General features: G+C 45.4%; 1 protein-coding gene across 1 annotated transcript in view; it reads right to left on the reverse strand.

Moving 5' to 3' along the window:
- REEP1 (receptor accessory protein 1) overlaps positions 1–20,498 on the reverse strand; it is a 66,662-nt gene that overhangs the window by 68 nt on the left and 46,096 nt on the right. Inside the window, exons 6-9 of the mRNA XM_064711983.1 lie at positions 18,506–18,674; positions 12,596–12,635; positions 3,955–4,084; positions 1–1,611 (exon numbers count right to left, since the gene is read on the reverse strand). The exon at positions 1–1,611 is cut by the window's left edge and continues 68 nt beyond it. Of these exons, the coding sequence (XP_064568053.1) occupies positions 1,540–1,611; positions 3,955–4,084; positions 12,596–12,635; positions 18,506–18,674 (411 nt within the window). The 3' untranslated portion in view covers positions 1–1,539. The remainder of the gene's footprint in view (positions 1,612–3,954; positions 4,085–12,595; positions 12,636–18,505; positions 18,675–20,498) is intronic.

The raw sequence follows: 20,498 nt of genomic DNA on the forward strand, positions 1-20,498 counted from the left end.
TCAGCACATGGAAATAAAATTCTCAGGTAATGAGGCCAAATACTGTGGCAGACACAGGAAACACCTGCTTGATTTTCCATTTCCTAGCCAGGTCAGATAAACATTTCTCTGTGTGTGTAATTTATTTTTCTGCCCCACACGTGTAGGAAGCTGTGGGGGTGACCTCAGGGATCCACCAGATGTGCAGCTGGGATATGGATGCACACCTGGCAGAGAAATGGTTTCAAAGGCCACTTCAGAGTTACCTCTGAGCCTGGCACCCTCCAGCTGGCTTTTGGCACCTGAGCCAGAAGAACAGTGACACCAAGGAGCCCCTGTGCTGATCCCCTGGTGATGGCACATCCTACACAATGCTAAATCCTTTTCTAGTCTATGTGACAGGTCCAAGAGCAAACACAAAGGGTCACATAATTAACTGATGTGTGAATCTCACATGCTCAACACTTACAAGAGACACCAACTTGAAGCACAAATACACAAACCCTACCATGTCTTCCTCTTCTTTTATATTTCCCATTTATATATGGATACAAATAAGCCACTCCATCTGGTTCTTGTGGTTCTAACCAAACTCCATGCTAGAGGAGAAACTCCAGGCTTCAAAAAGCAGCTCAGACCCAGCACCTCCTCTGCTCATGCCAGCAGAACAGCAGCAGAGCAGAGGGCTGCGACTGGCACTGTTGTAGCAGGGGAGAAAGATGTGTTTTCCCCTGGAAATGCATCACTAAAGCCATTCTAATTTCTGCTGCTGCAGCTTGCTCAAGCCTGGCTTGCTCACACTTTAGAACTCACAGTAGAACATGGGCCACAAGTGGTGGGATTTAGTTCTTCTACGCATCATTTTCCACAAAATACTCTCCTGGCTCAGGTTGATTGAAACTAGGACTCCCCCTTCATTATATCATTGAAACAATTTTTTTTCTCTTGCACATCACTTCCTCATCCTCTGTAAGTGGTCTTGTCTCTGTGGGTTTAGCACAATGGTTTTCTCAGAACATGTGATTTACTTGCAGAAAAACTCAGTTGCAGCTCAGCTTTCTCTAACAAATCTTGGACATTTTGTACAGTCAAAGTACTTTGACATTTGTTACATCATTCACAGTCTTGAGGAGGAAGGGAGGAAAGAGAAATCCATGGGTTCTGCAAATCCACTTCATCCATGATAAAGCCATAAATAAATACACTGTCAATGTAGCATGATGAGAAACTGACTATTGTTGTTTCCTCTGGGCATTCGCAGAGCAAGAGCTATGCAGACACAAATGAAACGGGAAATGTACACTGTGGGTGGGTGCACACTCTGCAAACCCAACCAGGACCCCTCAGGTGCAGGTGCCTGCCAGCCTGTCCTACCCACAGCAGGGACAAAGAGCAGCAGGTGCCACAGAGGGACGTGGAGAGAGAGGAGAAAGGCCATGTCTGCAGTGCTGCACATCAAAGCACATCCATCCCACTGCTGCTTCCTAGGTTATCAATGAGTAGCTCTTTAAGGCAGAAGAGAGACATTCTGTGGATCTTGGTGCTATTGGCTCATTGCACTCACATTGTTTCAGTGGCAGAGGACGAGGTACTTTTCTTCCTGAAGCGAGGTCTGAGAGTCCTAGGCGGTGCCTGCAGAGAAACAAGGCAAAACTTCAGAGGCTTAGTAGGAAACACCTTTTTTTTCCTTACAACATATTACAGTGACTTTAGACGGTCACTGTGGTGAGAGAAGGACGAGAATCTTGTTCTTTGATCAGAAGGCTTGATTTATTGATATATAATATATAATACATTATAACTATACTAAAAAGAATAAAGAGAGAGCTTGCAGAGACTGCTAAGCTAAGAATAGAACAGAAGGAATGAATAACAAAGTTCTGTGTTCAGGGAATCTCGCCTGAGCTGCTCCTGTGATTGGCTCTTAATGGTACACATGGAAGAAGAGCTAATCACAGGAACTCCTGCCACATTTTCACAGCAGCCGATAACAATTTGTTTACATTCTTCTTCTGGGGCCCTTTGCTTTCCAGAAGATGGACAAATCCCAAAGAAAGGATTTCTATGAAGAAATGTCTGCGACATCAACACACCCATCTTTGTGAGACCTCTGTGAATAGGATCCCATTCCTCTCATGAAGTAATGCAACCTTCAGTTTGGCCCTGAAGATGAGTAATGAATGGCCAGGTGAGGACTAATCTCTTTAAGAAACTTGTTGTACACCCAGGTGTAATCAACACATTCCCCTCTGGTGCTTGGTTAGAGGTGTGGCTGAGGATTGCTAATAACTCAGCAGTTGAAAGAGCCAGGTCAAACTGGTGCCATTTACAGCAGCTCAGGGATCTAGAGATCAAACTGGTGGCAGGGAGCCAGCTCTGGTGTGTCCCAGCCCATCCTGCCCTGTCCAACCCATCCTCAGCTCCTCAGAGGGTACAGCTCATGGCATTACAGAGCTGAAGGGTTTCCCACGATGGAACACACCAGGACTGTAATTCTCATGAGGCAGAACTCCTTAAAATCATCCCCTTGCTTGGGAAAGAGGCCAGACAAAATCTGTTGAAATTATTTTAGAAACCAGCTATTGGAATTCTGCCTTGTAGTCAGCCGGTGCAGAGCTTTTACAAGGAGCCCTGACTGCCCAGGAGGAGGCAGACTAAGTCCAGGAATTTGGTTTCCTGTGGTTAACCCTGTTCTCCTGACTCTGACAGACATTAGGCCAGCAAACAAATGAAAGAAAAAGCCCTAATCTGGTGTGGGATTGTGTCTCATGAGCTTCACAACAAGAAATGGTTATCAGATGTTGTAACAGGACATGGATTCTCAGTGTGAGGCCTGTCACTGCATCAAGTAACACTGCAAGGTGTGGTAGGATCTTCTACTCCATTTACATAAACATCCAAAGCCTTGCTTTCTTAATAGCATTAACCTTGTTTTCTTAATAGCATTAACCCATATTTACCTGTAAGGGCCTGACAGGACCAAAGCAAGGACTTTTCTGTTTTACAGCACTTTCAAACCCAAGACCATGCCACATTTCTGCATTCCCATGATGCAGCAATGTATAACTATTCACATAGACAAGGGACTGCAGCACAGTGAGGTTTTGTTTAGACAACACCTAAATCTCCTTTTTTTCTAGCTTGACCATAAACCCAAGTAGTTTCCCACAGAGATGGGATTAATCCAACACTTCACCCCATCTTCCAAGCCTGAAATCTTACCCCAGGTCCCTGCAGTGAGTCCCCAAGAGCACAGCAGATCTGGATGGGATCTGGAGCAGAGGAGAGGAGCAAAGCTGCTGTGCACTTACAGCAGCAATGGATCCCACACCACACCTGGATCCACAGCTGCTCAGAGGAGCTCTGTGTAGTCCAGGAGCCCAGGGACACAGCCTGACAACCAGAGCAGCACCTCCTGCAGCCTGGGAGAAGGCTGCTCTTGGGGAAACCATGTGGTTCTTAAAGCAAAGCTGTCACTAACTGCACAGCCAAGGCTCTTAAACAGCTCTGTTCCTTTGGGAGGCCACTGCACAGCTGTGGGAGTGGCTGGAGAGGCTGCACCTTTCCATGGCCAGAACAGAGCAGCCCGGAGTTTGGTGGCAGCCCAGCAGAAGGGATTGCAGCTGCTGGCCAAACCACAGCTCTGCTCCCTCACACTGGGCCAGGGCAAGGACCTGGGAGCAACAAACTCAGCATCCCACAGCTGGAGATCTCAGCTGTGCCTCCATCCACCCTGCCCACATCTGCAAGGAGTCTTTGCCTACAGCATCACCCACAGAGGTTTTATTTCCTCCATAACGAAATGTTGCTAAAATGTTGGCAAATCAGAGTGAGATCTGCATTTCCTTTAGTTCTTTTGTTTCCATGCAGCAACTGAAAGTGTATTTAGTGAGTTTAGACCAAAGAGAGGTGTTTGCTCAGTTGAAGATTCCTGTTGAAGTCATAGAAGGAGGAGTCTTGACAGTATGGAAGTACCTCAAGGGGTGGATCCTTCTTTTTGGGCCTTTTGTTCGTGGATGCACAATCGTTCTCTTCATCATCTGAGAACACTGAGCCTTTTGTTTCACAGTTTGTCTCAGGTGGCTTCTCATACCTAATGTCCACACTTAATTCACCTATTTAACACAGCCATTGGCAGCCTAAATGTGAAGACAGGGGATGAGGAAATCAGTGATGGTTTGATTCACACAAACGTCACTCACTGCAAAACCATGCATCACCCAGGGATTAATAGACAGAAGGGTCACACATCACACTCTAATAATAGCAGCTGTGGGGTTAGAAATCAGTAGGCTCTTGTTTACAAAGCCATTATAAAGTCTACTTTGATTATTTTACACAGAATTGAGACTAAATTCACAGCTTTTGATGTCTGGGAGGTTGACACTAGAAAGAGATTTTTTGTCTGTTTGTTTGCTCAGGGATAAATAAAATAACTGATTTCTTGAATTGCTGGTTCCATCCATAGCTCCTGCATCTACTGCTTCCTCAAGAAGACTCCAAATGGGTGTTGAAGTCCTCTGGTAAGCACAGAGAGAGCTGCTGGGGATGCAGAAATAGGAAACACAGCAGCACTTACAGACTCGAAACCGAGAGTGGTCAAGGCAAGCCTTGTGGCCAAGTGGTCAAGGTCAGGTCAAGGCTCAGTCTGAGATCCACTGAAGTTCTCAGAAAGCTTCACCAGGCATTGAGTGGCCCCTCATCGAGTGGGTGTGCTGCTGGAAAACCAGTGCAGGGAAAAGTGTCTCTTCTGGCACTCTGGAGTAAATGTGGTGGTGGAGCACTGGCTCTGCTGATGCTCCTGAAGGCAGTTTAGGGCCTCATAACTTCAAACCACAAACACTTGGTGGTTCTTACCCTTGTAACTTATGGCACAATCTGTGGGACTGGTTGTGCTACACAACACCATCCATTTGCTGCCTAAATACACACAGTAAATGAAACAGTATTTTTAATGAACAGCCCAAAGCAAGAGGTACAGAAGAGGAAACTCAACATGACCAAGTTTCCTGCTCTCCATGGTTTCTTACCAGCAGGGCTGGAGGTTTCTCTGTTTAACTGAGAAGGCTTTTTTGATTCCAAAACACAGTAGGAGTGGAACTATTTGCTGTTTAGGTGGCACTAATCAGAATTACTGGGTCTATACTTTGTTGCATGAACATACACAGAAATAATGCTCTGTGCTTCTTGTCTCAGCCTCACTAAGAGTCTGCTGGACCAAAGACTGAACCCCAAAGCCTGAAACCAAAGAGGATTCTTCAACTTCTAATACTTACTAATCCCTTTTGATTCTTAAAGCCCAAAAGAACTGAATTCTTCGACAGCTCTTCCAGTTGGGTAACAGACAGAGGGGAAATGATTTGGCTACAGCAACACCACAAGTGAGGAGCAGGTCACTGGGGCTCTCCCCAGTGCCAGACTAAAGTCAGCAGTAATCCCTCTCAGCCCACAGGATGCAGCTGCTGCTCGAGACAGCAGCCTGTGCACTCCATCCTCTGCCCACTGACCCTGTGCTTCTCCCCCTTTATCACCATTCACAGGGGCAGGCTGGAAAACACCACTGCAGCTTTGCAGGAAGAGCTGGAAGTTGGCTTTTTCTCCAACTGTACTGGATGTTGATAAGCACATTGCAGAGAGGCTCAGGATAATGCTGAAATGTTTTTGTTCTGTGTAGGACTGTAGTGTGAATATTGCACTGTGGGGAGAATTAAATGTTCTCTAGTACAGGAATGTTATGGGATAAAATAGTAATTTTGTCCCTCCTCTTGGGAAGTGATCTACCCAGGAGCAGCCTAGCTTAGATCCTCTTGGATGTGGAAGCTGTTCTTTGCTGCCTGCCTAAGCCAAATCAAAATTTAGTCAAGTTTTGTAGAAGTGGCTCAGAACTTCTTTTAATGGCCTCACTGAGGTTTGCACAGTGAACAACACACCCCAGCCATGTGCACTGAGAGCAGACAGGGCCTTTCTCCAGGGAAAAAGGGCTTGGAATGGGACAGGATGGAGGGGTGTTGGACACCCAGAGCTGGGGTGGTCAGTGACCAGAGTGAGGAGACACTGGCTGAGTGACCAGGACCATGACAATGTGCCATGCTGCATTCCACAACCAGCCCGTCCATGGGAAAGGAGCCAGAAGGAGCAGTCAGCCTGACAATGCTCCTGTGAATCCCCGGGTTTGCAGCACACATTGCTTTCTTCATTACTGTGCTCTCTCTTAAATCAGCTGCTGGGTAAAAAAGATACCCAGTGAGCTCTGCCACCATGTCACCCCCACAGCAGGCACAGCCCCCTGCAGGTTTTCCATTCTCCCCATCAGCCCAAGCATCACATCATGTCCTGAAGCTGCTTCCATGAAGGTCAAGGAGAGCTCAGCCTCCCAGCTGGCACACACTGCTTTGATCCCTGCAGCTGAGAGGTCTGTGAAGCTCACTGGAAGTTGGGCTGGTGCCTTTTTCTTCCCTGCTGCACATCATTGTGAGTGGGACACTGAAAACCACCCAAATGGGAGCCAGCTTGGCTCCAGCCTCACTGAACTGGAAGAAGGAAGATGGGCTCTCCCAGGCTTTTCCACTACTTTGCTGGCCATGGGTGAGGAAATATCTGTAATACACACAGCACTTTCCTTCAGACCTGGAACAAGAAGGGAGGACTCCCTACCTTGGGAAGGACATCTGTATTTGGAGCAAGACAAGCTCATATTGATCTGCCAGGCTTTGGGGGTACCAGCCTTTGGCTCTGAAATTGTTCTTTTTGTGAATATGGTGATGATATGATAGAAGACTGATTTTCTGACACCAAGAGAGTGAGTAAAAATGTAAGGCAGGGGTTAATCAGAAGAACAAACACACCTGTGAGGAACTGCTGAGAAAGGAGATGGAGGTTTAAAGTGAATGAAAGGGCTCTGGGACACCAAGGGTTGTTACCAGAGAAGGTAAAGATTGAGGAGTTAAACATTGCCAGGGCTGGGGCGTGCATTTTGAGGACAGCACTTGGCCTTGGGTGACCTCCTGTGTGTTTCTAAGAGGCATTTTTATGATCTGGGGCTGTGGGCTCACTATCAGATGTCCCCAAAGCAGCCGAGTCAGCAGAGTGTGCTGCTCCAGGGAACACCAACAACCCCAGGGCCTGCCACAGCCAGGAGGTGGCTGTGTAAAAACATGGATCAGACACCAGAGCTTGCCCTGGCTCTGTTTGGGACACTCTCACTGCCCATCCCAGCGTGGGATGTGTTTTAGGGGTCTCCACCTGTTACATTTAGGGCTCCACAGCTTTGTATGGAGGGCCTGAATTGCTGCAGAAGTGGGAAATGGGCTGGAGCTCCAGGCTAAAGCTGCTGCTGCCTCTTGCAAACACCTTTTGTGCACAGACCAGATTACACTCCTCTCTCTACTAAAGCAAGATGGAATCTGACTCTAAACAGTCTAAGGAAACAGATTATTCCAGTAAATTCCCTTAATTCCAGTTCCTATCATTCATCATAATTCCTCCCAAGCGAACTGATACAACCAACACATTGGGAGGGAAGCCCTGAAAATGGGCACATTTCAAGTTAAAGCAGACACTGGAGTGCTCTGCAGAGTTGGGATCTGAGCTGTTAATGCACCTCAAGGAACAACCCAGCATGGAGCAGGAAATGTAGGGCCAGATCATGGCAATCTTTGATCTCTATGATTCAACAAGGCTGAGAACTTTCACTTGCAGAACTCTTCCTACAGCAATATCTGGGATTCAGCAGTGTGCTGGTTCAGCAGTCACTCTGGTTCAGACTCTGGCCCATGCTGCCATGTAAATCTGTACCCAATTCCTTTGGATTTTCTTGACAACAGAAGTCAGGACCTGGCCCAAGTGAACAAATGACTTTGATCTAGATCCTCTGAAAAATCTGGACACTTAAGTACAGTTACAGTGGGAATCAGGCAACTTTGACATTGGACTCCCCTTACTTTGCCAGGCACAATAATTCTCTCTCCCATCACTTGAATTCCTCAGGGGCAATGGGGAAACCACAGTCACAGACTACACAAACCAAGAGTGATGTATTGTATTAATGTAATGGAAGGCAGAGTCACTCCAAAGTTAAGCCTTTCCAGGGCATCATTCATACAGAGAGGTTTGCACAGCACTGAATAAGCACGGGAGAACAGATATTTATTCTACGATGGCCATCAGCTTCTTTCCCCTGCAACAAAGATAAATTCACCATCATTTCCAAAAGACATTGACCCAAGTCCTGTCCTCCCCCAGCAGTTTTCATTGCCAAACCAAGGAGTTAGGAGCAGCCAAACTACACCAGCACACACTGCCCAGCAGCCACCAAACAGAGGCAGAGATCCTTTCCAAAGCTGCAGTCAAATGCAACCAAAGCAAACAAACCTAATTACATCAACAAAGTCATCCGTTAATGAAAACACATCCCACAAATGAGTGAGTTGTTAAGTGCTAGTCTATTCCAAACACCTCAGAGGAAAATTCATGCAATCTGTAACACTTACATCAGAGTCCCATAATATTTACATAGAGAAAAAGAAAGAATAAACTGTTAGGAGAAAACATTTGGGTGCAGAGGGGGAAGGAACATTGTTTCAGAACACAGAAATATTCATCTTTGCTTTTATCAGCTCTGTCATTCAGCTGAAGTTTATTAAACAATAATTAATTTTTTCACTTTCTGCTGGTACAATGCAAATGTACTTCAAAACTACTGATTTTCTGTGAGCTTTTTTCTTCCCTGAAGTAACCAAAATACATCTGAAACTATTTTTAAATCTCAAAAAGAAAATCACAAATTGCTATTCAGAAATACCAGCGCAAAGTGATGCAAACCAGCCCTGTAAAAATTTGCTTCAGTATTTAGTAAAGGGAAATTTTAAGGAACAAAATGCCTAGAGCAACAGAAAATTGCTGTTTGTTCTTTAAGTTCAGTAAGGTTAAAAAAATTCCTCAGAATTAGAGCTGGAAGCAAAACTGGCTAAGAACCAAAATAAAACCACCTACACCATTTAATTGAATTAGTTCAGAGATGTACAATCAGCCCCCTTGACATAAAGTCAATTAGTGTTTTTAAAGCACTTTCCACTGTAATAACCCATGTGCACTCCTGAGCACGCCACAAAGGAGGGGTTGGATCAGCCAATAGAGCAGTGAGGTGATTTATTTAAAGCACAATTAAGTGGATGTCCCATTGAGGTCCTGGGGAGCTGCACTGCTGGCTGGGTGTGATCTGTCACCCTGAGCAGCACACCCAAAACAGAGCCATTCATCACAAATGTCCCTGCACATTTCTCACACTGCCTAAGGCTCCTGATCACCCTTTTAGTATTAAATGCCCCCTCAAATACTTGCAGTCCCAACAATTCTCCTGATGTACAGCTGGTTCTTCAATTCATGAGAGATATATTTGTTCTCTGCAAGAATTAAAATGGTTTCTCCCTCTCAACCATGCCCCAGGTCTTTGCAACAGCACCTAAGAGACATTAGTTGAGAGAACAACACCAAACATATTTTGTTACTTCTTAAATGCTGGTCCCAAGCAAGATTGTTTAATACTGAGCAGCCTTTAAGCATTTGCCAGGCACTGCCAAAAGACAAACAGATATCCCTGGAGATTTTCACTCTGTTCTCTCTGAAAGGGAAAAGGAGCTCTTACATAATTGTACCATTGCCCCTGAATGCTGCAGCCTGACTTTCCACAGAACACAAAGGAGAGAAATCAGAAACCTGGGTTAAAACCTGGAGGGGGTTCCACCAGCAAAGGCCTGGCCAGGAACAAAAGCAAGAGGAGCTGGCACAGGAGCTGTCAAAGAGAGGAGCTGGAGTACATCTGTCAAACAGGTTTGTGTTTTAGTGAGGCTGCCCAGAGCAGGGGAGGGTGAAGGTCCTGAATTGCATCAATGCTTTGCCATGTGCAGCCTGTGAGGCCACTGGGAGTGATCCAAATGGGCTCTGCCTTGGAGCCAACAGCTTCAGCACAGAGAATCCCATCAGTGCTGCCAGGGACAGACCTGCAGAGCCCATCAGCGCCCTGGGGTGCTGCTCACAGGGGGCCCAGGACGAGGGGAGAGATGAGAATCTTGACTCCATGTTCCAGAAGGCTGATTTGTTATTTTATGATATATATTATATTAAAAGAAACATTATATTAAAAGAAAATGATATATTAAAACTATACTAAAAGAATAGAAGAAAGGATTTCACCAGAAGGCTTGCAAGGAATAGAAAAGAATGATAATAAAATTTTGTGACTGACCAGAGAGTCTGAGACAGCTGGGCTGTGATTGGCCATTAATTAGAAACAACCACATGAGACCAATCAAAGATCCACTTGTTGCATTCACAGCAGCAGATAACCATTGTTTACATTTTGTTCCTGAGGCCTCTCAGCTTCTCAGGAGAAAAGATCCTAAGGAAAGGATTTTTCATTAAATATATGTCTGTCTGTGACAGCAGCCAGCCAGCACCACTGCTGAGAGGGACAGTGCTGCTGCAGAGCAGAGGAAGCCACCAGCAGCCAGCCCAGCATCACTGACAGGACAGCTCCAGCCCAGGGGGCTCAGGCTGTGCTGCAGGCTCTGCAGAAATGCACATTCCATGGCACCTGCAAGGAGTCATCCTCCTGGGTATCATCTAGGGAGCAGAATGCCTGAACTTTTGCTCCACCAGCCTGTGCTCTCCTAAGAGCTGAGGAGGTTTCTGTGAGTTAGAGAATGAAATAATAGAGTTTTACCTACAAGTTTCACCACAAGAGTGAAATAATAGAGTTTTACCTATTTACAATAATAGAGTTTTACCTGCAAGAGCATTAATGCAACTGTTCCTGCCAAAAAAGACTGCACCAAGGCTCTAAAGCAGCTTTTAATATCCCTGCTTGAGGAAAGACTTGACTTTCTGCCCATTTAGATGAGAAACTCTTTGGAAATGAGAGCTGTTAATGATGGGACTCTGAAATTGGCTGCACTAAAGTTTGCACCAAGAGAGGATGAGTGCCAATAGCTCAAGGCAACTCAGCCCTAGCTAAACAAAATTAGATTCTTTCCTCCCCCAGCCTTTTGTGGCACTGAAAAATGTTCACATGACGTAGTCAGCTCTCCAAAGCTACCAAAGATGCACTCACAAAGGAGCATTTTAATGGCAGGCCACTGTCTGAGAGTGCATTAATGCATCTATTGCCTTGGAGACAGAGAAAGGGCAGCCTGTGGAGACAGAATGAACCCTCTATGACACAGAGCCGTGGCACATCCCTATTGACATGGTCTGAGGGACTGGATTATGCTGGAGAGGGGGCAGGAATAGTAAAACAAGCCAGTGTGAAAGACAGGGGATGCAATTTCAACAAGTCCCAAATTACTTTGGGTCCAATTCATAAACACATTGGACTGGTTGCTGCTTTAGCATCATTAAAAGACTTTCCTAAGATTACCTCATGACTTTTAAACCCATAAGGATTCAGTGACTCTTTTTATAAATAACACTTTGAAGTCAAATCCATAAAATAGGTCTAGGCTAAAATTAGAAGAGTTCTAATAAAATGCCCTGTGAATACAAGTGTTGTTTCAACAGATACCACCTTAAACATCTTTCCTTGTCCTGCACAATGGCACACACCCAGAAAAGGAGGGGTGACAAATCAAATATGAGGGTGGGTTTGCCACCCAGGCAGGGTGCAAGGAGGCTGTGCCAGGCTGGAACCATCAGCTCCAAGCCCCAGCACTGCACAGGGCTTGGCAAGGCACAGGCTGCAGCACTGTGGTCCTTTAGTCCTTCTGCTGCTGTCTCCAGGTTGATTAGTGGGCAAAATACACAAAAAGCACATGAGATGAGAAGAAAAGGAGCTACAAAGGTTTTTTTTGCTTCCACCAACATGAGACACTGCCAGTCTGCATTTCTTTTTTCTCCCCAGACAAGCTGCTTGGCAGTCCCATCCTCTGGCATGCCCAAATTGGAGTTCTCCCACTCCTTTCATCTGCCACTGGGGAAAAAATGCAGAAGTGACATGTCTGGGCTCTTAGCAACCCAGCTAAGTGGCACAGCACTGAAAATACCACCAGCAGCTAAACCATTCACTGCTCTCCACGTTTGTAAACACAATAAATGCTGGGGACACTGGGGACATTTTTCAAAAGTGCTTCTGCCAGAGACTGAATCAGGGACAGCCAGTTCAAGCCTATTTTGTCTTACCAGGGTCTGCTGCTGGGATTTGCTGCATACCCTGCTCACCCCAAACACAAATGTCCTCTCCAGCAATGGAGAAACATGTGCCAATCCTTGGGGAACACAGCAAAACAGGGCTGGGGAGGTTTTGCTCTTGCTGCATTCCCAGTGGATTTACACCAGCACTGGGGGCAGAGGAGTGACACTGCCCAGCAAGGACACGGCCCATCCTTTAGAAGAGAAAGGAATGAAGTTTTTCTCCAGAGGAACAATCCCCATCCGTGGGTAGCACAGGTCAGTACGGTGAGAAGCACTGAGACTCTTGCCATGAGCACACACACAGAGCTCCCAAACCCACTCACAGCCTGGCTTTGCCCCCCTGGCGTTAGGAAACACGAGCATCAGGAGCAAGCCAGGCTGGGGGATGCAGCCATGCCCAACAGGGATGCATGGACACCAGGAGATCCAGCACTCACCTCGGAGGAGCCGGCACACCGAGCAACACGTGCACACTGCAAGAGGAGCTGAGAGTTAGGAACTCCTTGTGAAGCCACTCACTCTTAGAAAACACCTGGCGCCACTCTGGAGGGCACTTCAAGGCCCTGGTGTGCACAGGGAGGTGACAGCATGGAGCACAGGCTCAGGAACGTGCCTCACCCCAGGCTGTGTCCATGTGGGTGCTAAGGATGGGTTAGGTTCAGCTCCCTGGTGCTGTTCCCAGACCACGGAACAGAGGGAACTCCTGTCTGGAGGGACCTGGGAGTGTGGACAAGCCATGGGAGCATGGATGCACAACCCAGTGCAAAAGACTCTATGATAACAAACACAGGGTGCAACACTGGGATTTGTAAGGCTGTGTGCCTGGATTCTTCCAGCAGGTTTAGAGTTTAGGTAGTTCAGGGATGTGTGGGTAGATTTCTTTAGAGGCTGTGTGAGTGGTTGCAGCAGCCTTCTTGTAGATTCTAGAATTCTTGTAGAAGTCTACAGAGTAGAATTCTAGAAGCCTACAAGATTCTTGTAGATTCTAGAATTCTTGTAGAAGTCTACAGAGTAGAATTCTAGAAGCTTACAAGATTCTTGTAGATTCTAGAATTCTTGCAGAAGTCTACAGAGTAGAATCCTAGAAGTTCTACAAGAATTCTAGAATCTACAAGAAGGCTGCTGCAACCACTCACACAGCCTCTAAAGAAATCTACCCACACATCCCTGAACTTCCTAAACCAGGAGAGTCCTACAGGAACTAATATCCTGATGGAATTGCCATGAGTATGAAAGCAGCCAAGGGGATTGCAGTGCACCCCTCAGTGAAAGCAGGTGATTCATAACTGTTCATGAACATGTGTGAAGTTTACAGCTTCATCTTGAGCACAGCTTGTGTTCCAGGAAGCAGCCTAAATTTCCAGTTGGAGCCTTTCAATTTAATGCTCACAGTGTCATCAATGACTCCACAATAAAGAAGAAAAGGGTTTGAGCTTGGTGTGATTTTTTTAGTTATGATTATCCTGCACTGGAGACACTGGAAGTTCTTCTATAGTTTCACAGTCACTTTGAAGCAGCACCACTGAGAGCAGATGTCTCAGTGTCCCTTGCACTCTGCCTCCACCTCCTCATTGCTGCTGTCTGTGCTGCTGCTCTCCACTGCCTTGAGGATCTGACCCAGGTCAAGAGCAACCTGGAAGCAAGGGATAGCATTTAACTTGAACCAATTCCTTGATGGGGTCAGCCTGTAAAAATAGGATTTAAAGGAAAAGAGATGGGGCAGAGGCAAGCAGCTGGGTTACAGCTTTCAGTGGGAGTGCTGCCTCACATTGGCTGGATGCTGCTGTGGAACTATGGTCTTCCTCAAGAGATCTGCTGTGGGCTCAGCCTCTGATCTCACACAGAAGGAAGCTGATCACAGTTTTATGACAGTTTTATGTCAGTTTATTCTCTGTGAATTCAGACAACATATATCTGGGTTGTTCTCACACATCTTTTTGGTTGATGGGCACTGAATACCCAAACACATCCCGACTGCTGATGTTCCCCTACCTTCGTTCTGTACTGCAAAGCTTTTGGTCCTTAGGCACAAGACCAAAAAACCAGCATTGATTCTCTCCTGCTCAGAGGAATGGAGAGTATCAGAAATCACACTGTCCATTCCTGCTTTGAAATCATTCCAGATAAGAATGATCTTAGCCTGGGACAGGCTTAAGCAGAAAGAACTCTGGGTTTGGGCAATACAGAGTGTGGCTGCATTGTTTGTGATCCTCTGCCCCAGGCAGCATCAGCTCTGCACACTGACTGTCCTCTGATGCCACACAAATTAAGGTAATGCTAAAAGGTTAACAAGTGCAAAAGCTCCTGTTAATACAGAGATGTCTGTATCTGGATTGTTACTGGACATTTGCCAGAACAACAGGATTCCCTTGAAAAATATTTGGAAAAATATTGTTCTGGAATGTACAGTTTTCCATAACAATGCACAGCCACATGACATTTACAGCTCCCAAAGGAAAGAGGCAGCTCTGCCTGTGAAAGGGCACAGGTTGGAGCAGGCACTGAGTAAAATGTCACAGTCCATCATCTGGGTGCCAGGACAATAAACTGAGAAATGCTGAACCAAGAGTGAAGTGAAAAATCAGAGGCAGAGGTGGTGGGCCTGCTGTGTGGAAGAAGGGGCTCACTGTGTGCCCTTGGTGCCCATCTCAGGAAGGTGGGCACGTTTCCCTGGGGCTGTTTTGGGGCCAGCAGCCCAAATCAAACCATGGCAAAAGCAGCCTGTGCCTCTCCACGCCATCGGGGTGTGAGGAGGAGGAGCAGGGTCTGTTTGGGATGAGCCCACTGTGTGCTGAGCTGTCCCACTCCTGCAGAAGGACCATGCTCACAGCACAGCTGCACAATGGACTGAAAGGCAGCAAAGGCAGAAAAAGGTAAAGTTGTCTCAAAGCAGCTCCTGCTTATTTTATTTCTTGGCCTCCTAAGAAACTCCGCAGCAGGCAAAAAAAAAAAAAAATCCTTTGCTGTATCTGCATGAGGCTGTTACAAAATGGCAAACTCTTCACACAGTACTTTGTGTCAAGAGGGGATTCAAAGAATCACAAATCCACCTAAGCAGCACCATTCAATTACAAAAATAACAACAGTGGAAACAAAACAGGCTGAGTGTTTGTGCAGCCTGGCCCTGCAGCCAGCTCTGGCCACAGCCAGGGCCCACTGGTGTCAGGAGAGCCTTTTCTCCTGCTTCAGTGGGCTTGGAACCATGGCCAAGGGTTGTGAAACCAGAGCCTGAACCACTGCTGGTGCTCACAGGGGGCTGGGGGGTTTAATACCAACAAAACTGAATTTTAGCACTCCCTTCTGTGCAGGAGAGACAACAGACCTCTCCCTATGCCCTTGTCTTTCCAAAACCCTTTATTTCAGATGTCACATCTGTTCTTAAACACAACAGTCCCACAGGAGGGTTGGCACCAGCAACGCCGAGTTCCAGGTGTGGCTGTGTGTCCCAGCTCCGGGCATGGGAGCCACACAAACATCCTGAGCTCATCCCCAAGAGCCCTCTCTGCTCTCAGCACCCCATGCCAGGCCCTGTGTGATGTCAGGGCTTTAGCTTTCATTGGCTAATTGAGTTAACATGCATTTTTGTGTTCAGACATCATTGTTCCAGCTACACCTTAATTGTAACCATGTCAGCTTCAGAGCTCTCATCAAAAAGGGATGGTGCTTTGGGTGTGTGTTTCTTTCCTGAGTGCTTAATCTAAAATTCTATAATAGCAAGGCTGTTATCCCTCAGAAACTGAGCTCTGCTGTGCTGTCAGTCAGAGAAACCACACCAGGTGAGAACGTGGCTCTGTGTTTTTCACTGGGAGCATAACCCCAAAGTGCAGCCCTCAGCTAATCCCCTTAATTAGTGTGGTCACACAGAGATCAAGGAGCAGGCACAATTCTAGCTGGCAGCAGTCAAGGACAATCAACATAAACCTCCTTTGAATTACATAAAACTTTAGGTTTTGTTTTGGGAATCATTATCCTCCTATTTTAAGGCTTCTCTTAGAACACCAGGAATGAAGCATTTACAGAAGGAAAGGGTAAGATGTTTCCTTTTTTGTTGGTTCTTTTTTTAATGTTGCTAATATAATTTGTGGATTTGCAGTGGGACTAGGATGGAAGGAAAAAAAGAGAGGGAAATACCTCCAAAAAGCAGAAAAAAATCAAAACAAAAATATCTACTTTAAGTCTTCCTTGGGTGAGAGGCTGCTGATGTAAGAGGTGATAGAGCATCAGGAAAATAGAAGTACAATGCAGGTTCTGTAATTCACAAGAAAAATTGTCTATTTAAAATGAACACCCTCATGCCAAACACTGTCTGGGTCATTTTTGATGACCCCATCTGATGTCACTTTGACTATGCCCCGCTATTTCTAAAGCAGGTAAAACACCAGAGGAGTTCAATGTTTCTGTGAGGCACTGGGGACACCTGACAGGGACATTGATGCCATCTGAGGGCTGTGAGACAGGAGACAGGGCTGTGTGCCTGCTGCTCTGCAGCAGCTGCTCATGCCCACTCTCACAAATTCATACATTCCATGGATATAAAGCACAATAATGGGCAGGGGCAAATTCTGTCTGCCCCTTGCTGATGTCCAATTAAATAAATATGAAAGGTGGGGTGATGGAAGTGCCCAGAGCAGTGTCACCTCAGCAGAACATGGCCCTCAGGATGTGGCACAGGGTGGTTGGCACATCACAGCCTCACACACACACAGGGCAGCTGGCTCTGATCATTCTCCCCTCCAGAATTTCTGGCTGCACACAGAATGGTGCCCACATAAAACAGCCCAAGGACTGCAGAGACCAGAGCTGATCTTTCCCTTCCTGTGATCAAAAGTGAGAGCAAAGCTGGAATCTCCCACCACCTGCAAGGGGAGGCTGTTTGTATTCCCTGCAGGTGGAGAATGAGGCACCTCCATGAAATCACCAAGTGAGATGGGACAGATAGAGCTCTTGGAAGATTTTGCAAATTTGTACAGTTTCAATAAAAAAAAATTAAACTCAAAATATCAAATTACTTGAATCCAAAATTTGTGATAACACTTAGTCTGAGTTCAAAACATTTATGAACAATTTTTCAGAGATTCATTCTGAGAGATCCTTGTGCACTATGGACACAAAACCAGATCAAAATAAAAAACTCCTGTGTCTTGAGACAGGGGTTTGTGGCCAGGTGAGCTGACTTCACTGTCTCAAGAGTAAAACTACAAAGGCTGCTCTACTCAATGGGGAACTAAGATAACTAAATTATGGTTTATTTGTGTCATTATTTATTTTTGTCTACCTATGTGACTTTTTAAAGACTTTTATATTCTGTGTGTGAATACTTTATTTTCAGACTGATTATGTCAAGAGAAGTGTACACAAGGCCTTATATAAAGATGAGAATAAAACCACTGTGCACCAACATTTCAGTTTACCCATGAAGAAAATGTAATTCAACAGATAATATTAAAAAAAAGGAGAAGTCTGATTCACAGAATTTGTAAGAGGCTTGAAGGATGCTCTTTAGGAAGGATCAGACAAGACATTTCTAATACCATTCCAACACTAAAGCAAATTACAAGGGGTAGCAGCTACCCAGGCTTGAAACAGTGCAAGTGTTTGCTCAGACCCCAGCACACACAAGCTGAAACTGCTGAATTTCTGACTTGCCAGCAAATGTTTCACAACTACCAAGTGCAACACACCTGCAACTTTCCATGGCTTCTCACCACAGCACTGGAGCTGAGTGATCCTTGGTGGTGTGTGGGAACGCTGGGATAACCCTCCACATTTCACTTTTTGAGATCTAATCTGCAAAGCTGTCTCCAATTAAATGCTTTGGATTTGGACTCAAGAAGATTTCTTTACCCAAGCTTACAGCACATTTTTTTAACTGAATCCTCAGGAATGGATCTTATTTACAGCATATTTTGTCTCGTTGTTCTTTCAGAATTAGAAAACAAACTATTGTCCTTAAAATAATTTCTTAACTGAATCCTCAGGAATGGATCTTATTTACAGCATGGTATTTCTTCCCTTTGTTCCTCCAGAATTAGAAAACAAACCAGACACAGTTTTTTCAGCAGCCCCCAGCCCAGCTTTCCAGCTCAGGTTGCAAAGACTGAGTCTGGCTTCTCTGCACACTCAAGTCTCATCCTCAGCACCAGCCAGGAATAGCAACCATCAAATGATGATCCTGTTTTTTCCTCCTGAGTGCCAAGAGAGCCCAGAGCATGTCTGTGTCCTGGCAACTCTGGTATGTGCTGCCTGCAGTGTCCGTTTCCCTCTGTCCCTGCCAAGGGCACGACTCCACTGAGCAGTGTGATATTGCAGCCAGCACAGCACTGAAAATAACCCTGGCACTCACCTGAGCTGCCAGTGCCTTCTGATGCACTCCTGGCTGGTTTGGGGTGGCTCTGTTTGCTGCCTGTCCGCACAGTGACCGAGGCAGGGACGGTGCTGCCGCTGTCCCTGCGGATGCTCGACAGGTCCTGCATGCTGAAGCTCCGTAGCCTCTCCGACAGGGCTCCCTGTCCCTGGGGAAACAGGCACGTCAAGAACACAAAGTCAGATCCAACATTTTGAGACTTTTCCGCTCTTGCTCATTGAAATCCATCAGGACGATAAGAAGAGAAAAAAATGGTGTGGTCCAATAAACCAGAGATGACAAAAATGTGTTGCTAAAAGCATCATTCCCTCTCTTGGCTCTTCCTTTTGGAATGTTCTGTGGCAAACATCTCTGATTCTTCATTGCAGTGATGGGAGCACAGAGCAGCCTTGGCCATGTGTTCAATTTGCAGGGGAGAGTTGAGTGAATCTGACTCCATGTTCTTAGAAGGCTGATTATTCTATTCTATTCTATTCTATTCTATTCTATTCTATTCTATTCTATTCTATTCTATTCTATTCTATTCTATTCTATTCTATTCTATTCTATTCTATTCTATTCTATTCTACTCTATTCTATCATATTTTATTATAGAGTGCTATACTAAGACTATACTAAAGAATAGAGAAAGGATAGAGACACAGAAGTCTTAACAAGAATGATAATGAAAAACTTGTGACTCCTTCCAGAGTCCTGACACAGCCTAACCATGACTGGCCATTAAGTTAAAACAATTCACATGAAACCAATCAATGACCAGTTGGCAAACAATCTCCAAACACATTCCAAAGCAGCAAAACAGGAGAAGCAATCACATAATTATTGTTTTGATTTTTCTCCGAGGCTTCTCAGCTTCCCAGGAGAAGAAATCCTGGCAAAGGGATTTTTCAGAAAATGTGACAGTGACAGCCATGTGTAAAGGAGCAGGGTGTTGCTTTGTATTTCCAGTAGGTACTTTCCTTCACTAGGAATGAGTCAAACAGATTCTTGGCTTCAGAATCACAATTAAAAGGCCTGCATCAAAATAACTCCCTTTTAAAGTTAACCATCTATGATGATATTTACCCAGCCACTCTCAGCAACACACAACATTTCCAGAACACTGACAATTTGAAAATTTAAAGTAATTTAAAAATATTGTTAAATCACAAGAAAAATAACAATGCTTTTTTCTTGCAGCTTAATGAAGTAATGCAATATTTCCTTTCTTTTTACATTAATTCTCAATCTGACAACAAAGATATTCCCTGATGAAAGGAATGTAACTGTAAAGGATGGGTTGGTTAAGTGACACTTTCCATTAAAACTGCATTACATCAAAAGGTTGACTGTAAGTATTCTGTAACTCTCATACTACACCACAGCCATAAAGAAGGAACACCAGAAAATTCAATCCATACAGAATCATAGAATTTTTGAGCTACATTAAATGACATTCAGAGTATAAATTGTACAACTGATAAAAATTACATTTGTGCTTTAATAATTTATTGAGGGGGGAGGATCTGAAAGATACTTCATGGCACATAGTCTTGAAAAAATACTGAAGTAAACACAGAGAGCCTGATTCCAACATTCTTTCTGCAACTGTAAATTAGGAAAAATTCAACTGATTGATTGACTGAGATGAAATCAGAAAGAAGGCAAATAAGAGAGAGTAAATATCGTCCTGTTTAACAAAAAGATAAGGCAGCCTGTATCAACTGCCCCACCACTTTAACCTAGACTTGTGTTTGTCCAAGCAGCACAGCCTGACCAGGACAGAGCCCAGCACTGCTCCCTCTGGGCTGCAGATTTGGCATCCTGACCTGGGGGCAGGCAAGGCCATGGGGAGCTCACCCTGGAGCTGCTCTGGCACAGAGAGAAGCTCAGGACTCCTCCTGACCATCCACAACCAAAGCAAGACTGAGCAATTCCTGCTAAAGCTCTTGGGCAACGCTGCCTGTCCCTAAGCATTGACCCACTGGGAAGG

The sequence above is a fragment of the Zonotrichia leucophrys genome, chromosome 4 (genome assembly GCF_028769735.1).
Source record: "Zonotrichia leucophrys gambelii isolate GWCS_2022_RI chromosome 4, RI_Zleu_2.0, whole genome shotgun sequence".
Taxonomy (NCBI): Eukaryota; Metazoa; Chordata; class Aves; order Passeriformes; family Passerellidae; genus Zonotrichia; species Zonotrichia leucophrys.